The following is a 1,606-nucleotide window of genomic DNA, read 5'->3' on the forward strand; positions in this document are numbered from 1 at the left end:
TTAACACATAAAACAAAACATTACATTAACTTGTGCACTCCCCCCATTTTTCTTTATATGCACTGCTGTGCAATATATTTCTTTTTGCTTCACGCTGCTGCCTCGCTTTGTTATTTTTTTAACAATAGTCAACGCCCAACAAGAAAAAGCTATAACATGTTTTGATGTATAATAATATATGCCGTATATAAAAACTTAAATACTCTACATACACTTATGAGGATTTATTAAATGCATTAATAAAAAAAACTGCGGTCAACGAAACTTGAATTTTACTCCACGAGAATTTTTAATGCAGGCTTGTATGCTACTTTGGTTGATGGACGGTGGAGAATGATCAAGAAAATCGGACGGTGGACAAGGATATCGGAAGACCTTTCGCTGTAGAACGATAGCATCCGATAAACCTATACGGAAGCGGAATTGGCTGAGGACGCGTGGCTGAAATGTATTGGATCGGAGTCGATTATACGGAAACTGGTTGGTGACCAAAAGCGGTCCGATAAGTTTAGGTGGTTTTGCTTAGGCGGTTTTCGGCGTTTTACAAAAAAACGAATGCGGTTGAAATTATATTTCAACGCGTACATGTAGCTTTGTGGAAGCAAATCATAATCGGCTCCCTTGAAGTGGAAAGTTATAGTCGGAAAATTTGAAAGGGAAGAGGCGGCATGAGATTGCTGGCTGTAACAGAGGTCCAGTCTGACTCGCGACCCATCGGCTCGTGAGAGGTTGATGGAAGAAATCAAGGCTTTCTTCAAAACATGATACACATATTCATACAAATATGTGAGAGTGGTTCCAGAGTCTATCATAAATCCGCCACTACCATCTTCTTGAATATCAAAAGTAGCAGCAGGGATATCCAATAATAATGCACCTCCAATGCTAATTCCTCGCAAAGAAAGGTAATAGAAACTTGATTGCGCTCTGTTTTGAACAAAAGGAGTTGAACTGACAGCGGCAGCTGTGGCATTCAAGGTAGCATTGTCACCTATAAACAAAGGGCTGACTTTGGAAGGAGAATCGGTAAAAGGCATGAGACAGTAAGAAAACTTATTAGCACCTAATGAATTACCAAGCTGTGAAATTAAAGATAGTGAACCTCGTCCCAACCCGATTACTCCACCTCCTAGTCCCGAGTCCCCGTCATTGTCTTGGCCGCACCCAAATACAATCTGCTAAACAATTGACTGAGAACCAGGAAAGGTAAATGTCTCATATGAAAGGATCCCTGCGCTGGAGGAGCGATCAACATACTCATACAAGTAATGGCACTGTTCATGAGCACAAAAAAAGTCCACGTTTGGCTGGCACTCAGAGCTTTCGCATGTGATGGCCTTGTAAGTGGAGGAGGCAGAAGGATCATAGATTGGGTAGGATTGATTATAGCAAGAATTGCAGGGCAAGCACTGTGTCCATATCAAGTCACTTCTTGTGTCTACAATTCCAACATATGGTAAAGATGGCTCACCAATTCCTACCGTCATAAAAAATTCTCCACGTCCTCTACTTATTGGAGCTTCCATTTGTTTAGTTTTATGAGCAAATTGACCAGCGCTTTTTGGAACTATGGATCTATGGAAGTGCATTTACTTTCCTCTCTATT

At 40.9% G+C, this 1,606-nt stretch overlaps 1 protein-coding gene across 1 annotated transcript; it reads right to left on the bottom strand.

Moving 5' to 3' along the window:
- Positions 1-407: 407 nt before the first annotated feature.
- LOC149263575 (aspartic proteinase nepenthesin-1-like) lies at positions 408-1,037 on the bottom strand. Its single transcript, XM_089389208.1, has one exon. The coding sequence runs from the start codon at positions 1,035-1,037 to the stop codon at positions 408-410; it is 630 nt and encodes a 209-aa protein (XP_089245334.1).
- Positions 1,038-1,606: the final 569 nt, after the last annotated feature.

The sequence above is a fragment of the Pinus tabuliformis genome, chromosome 6 (assembly GCF_031772625.1).
Source record: "Pinus tabuliformis cultivar Carrire ecotype Pingquan chromosome 6, CPIR1, whole genome shotgun sequence".
Classification (NCBI taxonomy): Eukaryota; Viridiplantae; Streptophyta; class Pinopsida; order Pinales; family Pinaceae; genus Pinus; species Pinus tabuliformis.

Coding starts and splice junctions, on each gene's coding strand:
- LOC149263575 (XM_089389208.1), bottom strand. CDS start 1,037: ATGCCTTTTACCGATTCTCCTTCCAAAGTCAGCCCTTTGTTTATAGGT.